We start from the raw sequence: 2803 nt of genomic DNA, 5'->3' as shown, positions 1-2803 counted from the left end.
TTAGTTTTACTTTCGTGCCTCCTCAATTTCTCACGTATTTTAATATTCTTCTGAATCTCAATAATTTTAATTACATTCAATCTCCCAAACCGTCCGAAGTGTTATTCAGATTTGAAACATGGAATACCATTTTGGTATTTCATATAAACAGGGGAGGAGTAACTTGTCATAACTTAGGAATTAAATGTTGCATTCTCTTTCCAATCCAAAATTTAAAAGCTTCAATATTGCATTGGAGTTTTATACAAACTATAGACACAGATGTACGAACACAGATGTATGGTGGGCCATGTTTAGCAGAATACACGTAGGATTGGAGTTGATCACGTGTCACATGTTCTATTACTAATCACTTGTCAGAAGCTCTAAGACTTTGTACACATACTTCCAAAACCTTTGCCCAACGACTCGTGATCCACAAAAACACAATTTTGAGGTGAAAATTACAGGAAAAAAAAAATGCAACACCAAAACAAACAAAACAGAATATTCTTGTATCTTTCACTAATCCCATCTCTTGAATACAAAAAAAAATTTAGCGATCATGAAATCAAATCTAATATTCCTCAAACTTTATCATGTTTGATTGTTTCATCAGACTCCTCATCACATAACAATGGCTGTTCTATATCATTCTTCTCAGAATTATCATCAATCCCATTTTGAACTTCAGCACGTCGTCGTTTCATTTCTTCAACATCTTTAGCTTTACCCCATAATACAATATACAACCCAATTATCACTGCAATAGCACCCATCAAGCTGCATCGCCCCCAATTATTCAAATTTAGCAAATTAGATCAAGGTTTAATAAAATTAATTGTAATGTATTGTTTATTTATTTAGTATACCTGCCAAAGTAGAGCTGTTCGTGCATAAATAGAGAAGAAACGAATGTTGTGATGACTGTACAAACAGGGTTGAATAATGCAGTGAAAAGAGGGCCTCTTCGTGAAACGCACCAAGATTGAACGAAAAACGACAATGCCGAGCTTGTTCCCTTGTAAATCAAAATTTAATTTCGGTTTAGGACATTAAAAACTAATTCAAAATTGAGTTGATAAAATTTAATAAAGAAAAAAGGAACTTACGGCATATAAACAAGTAGCGAACTGTAATAGAGAAGGAAGATTCCAGACTTTTGTGTTGTCGTCTACAAGAACTGTAAAAACGCCTGAGAGTATTGTAGCGATGAATAACAACCATGTGCAAGAAATTATTGGGTCTGGACAGTGTCTTGAAATTGGAACCTGATGATTTGATTAATTTAATTTTGGGTCATAATTAACATCATAATTAACATAAAACAGCCAAATATTGTTTAAAACTAAAATAAGAGGAATTTTGACTAACCAGCATGATGATCCAAAATGCCCAAAAGCAACTGCTGACAAAGAGAAGTACACAGCCAAGAAGCCACGTGTCTCCCTCGGGATGGACAGCTCCCAACATATTGAGAAAGCTAATATTTTTAGGCAAATTTTGCGCGTTTAATAATTTAGGGCCTTTTATTAAGGCCATTGAAGCAGCTCCACCCACACATACCACTGTTCCTATTATTTTTGCCGCAGTTCTCCAGCTTCTTGCTTTTAGTTTCTCTAATCTGAAATTAAATTTGATATTTTTGTTATGTAATGTCTTTAATTTTTTAAATAGAGATGAAAAAGATCAAGTTTCGTACCCTGCAGTGACTGCCATAACGAAAGTGATGGCTGGTATTAAATTAACGATGGCACTTGCAGCTGACGAAGAGGATAAGTAAAGTCCTTCAAAATAGGCATTTTGGTTGCCCGTTACTCTATCAAATAAAATTCCATTAATTTTAAACAAAACAAAAACATGGGTTTTGGAAAGACCAAAAATTTATTCATACCCAATAAGAGCAGTGATAAATATGAGAGAAAAGCCTCTGAATCCGATGAAAATTCTGCTGCCACTTATCCTACAACAAAATAAGTAAAAGTAATTTGAAATATGGGATGTTATGGATCATGAAGTGTAATTATAATATATATGAAATACCTTGTTGAGAAATAAAGAGCAGGGGCCATGGTTAGAGTGGCAATGGCATTTCTGTAAACAACAAAGACCCTAGGGCTCATGCCATGGACCAAAGCGGCTCGGCTGAAGATGGCAAGAACAGAATAAATACACTGTAAACCCACCATAGCCAATGCAGGGCCGTAATCTTCAAAACGCCACCCCATCTCTGTATTCTTTTGAAAACAGAGCCAACTTTGCCGTAGTGCTTAATTTCTCTCAATCCCAACTAAATAGAAGGGTGCGAAGAGGATCGCCAATGTTGAGTTGTAGAAGGTAACAATCTGTGAAATGTGTTGTCTTCCATGGAACCGATCCACATGGGAGCAAATTGGCACGTGCCTTCTCTCAAATGGTTTGTTTTTAATCTTTACATCATCTCTTGCGATATACTTCTACGGCGGTTTCATTATAAACCTTTTAATTTTGTCTACTAAATTAATTATTTTTATTACTTATAACTTATGATGATTAATGTTGTGTCTGAGGTTTAAATTTTCAATTTTAAAATTTTAAAAATTTATCAGACATGAATTTTTTTTTAAAAAAATGAAGATTTATAAAAGTTTCGAAATTTACGTGGATCTACGTTTACTGACATAAGTTCTGAATCAGTATTGTCATGTTGTGATAATTGTGTGAGGCAAGAGTAAGAATGGGATAATTATATATATATATATAAATAAAAGATAATTTCGATTTTTTTCAAAAAGAAAATTGCGGCGATTTTCAGATGTGGCACCACGTCGTCCAAGATGGTTGA

At 34.2% G+C, this 2803-nt stretch overlaps 1 protein-coding gene across 1 annotated transcript; it reads right to left on the bottom strand.

The window, feature by feature from the left end:
• Nucleotides 1–211: 211 nt before the first annotated feature.
• Nucleotides 212–2424, bottom strand: LOC120071490 (WAT1-related protein At4g30420-like). The gene is made up of 7 exons (XM_039023805.1): nt 2023–2424; nt 1874–1942; nt 1682–1798; nt 1354–1603; nt 1092–1250; nt 852–1000; nt 212–762 (listed from the first exon to the last, which is right to left on the bottom strand). The coding sequence occupies exons 1-7, from the start codon at nt 2205–2207 to the stop codon at nt 567–569; spliced, it is 1125 nt and encodes a 374-aa protein (XP_038879733.1). The 5' UTR covers nt 2208–2424; the 3' UTR covers nt 212–566.
• Between the last annotated feature and the right edge of the window lie 379 nt (nt 2425–2803).

The sequence above is a fragment of the Benincasa hispida genome, chromosome 2 (genome assembly GCF_009727055.1).
Source record: "Benincasa hispida cultivar B227 chromosome 2, ASM972705v1, whole genome shotgun sequence".
NCBI lineage: Eukaryota > Viridiplantae > Streptophyta > Magnoliopsida > Cucurbitales > Cucurbitaceae > Benincasa > Benincasa hispida.
This window is presented reverse-complemented; position numbering and strand designations above follow the sequence as displayed.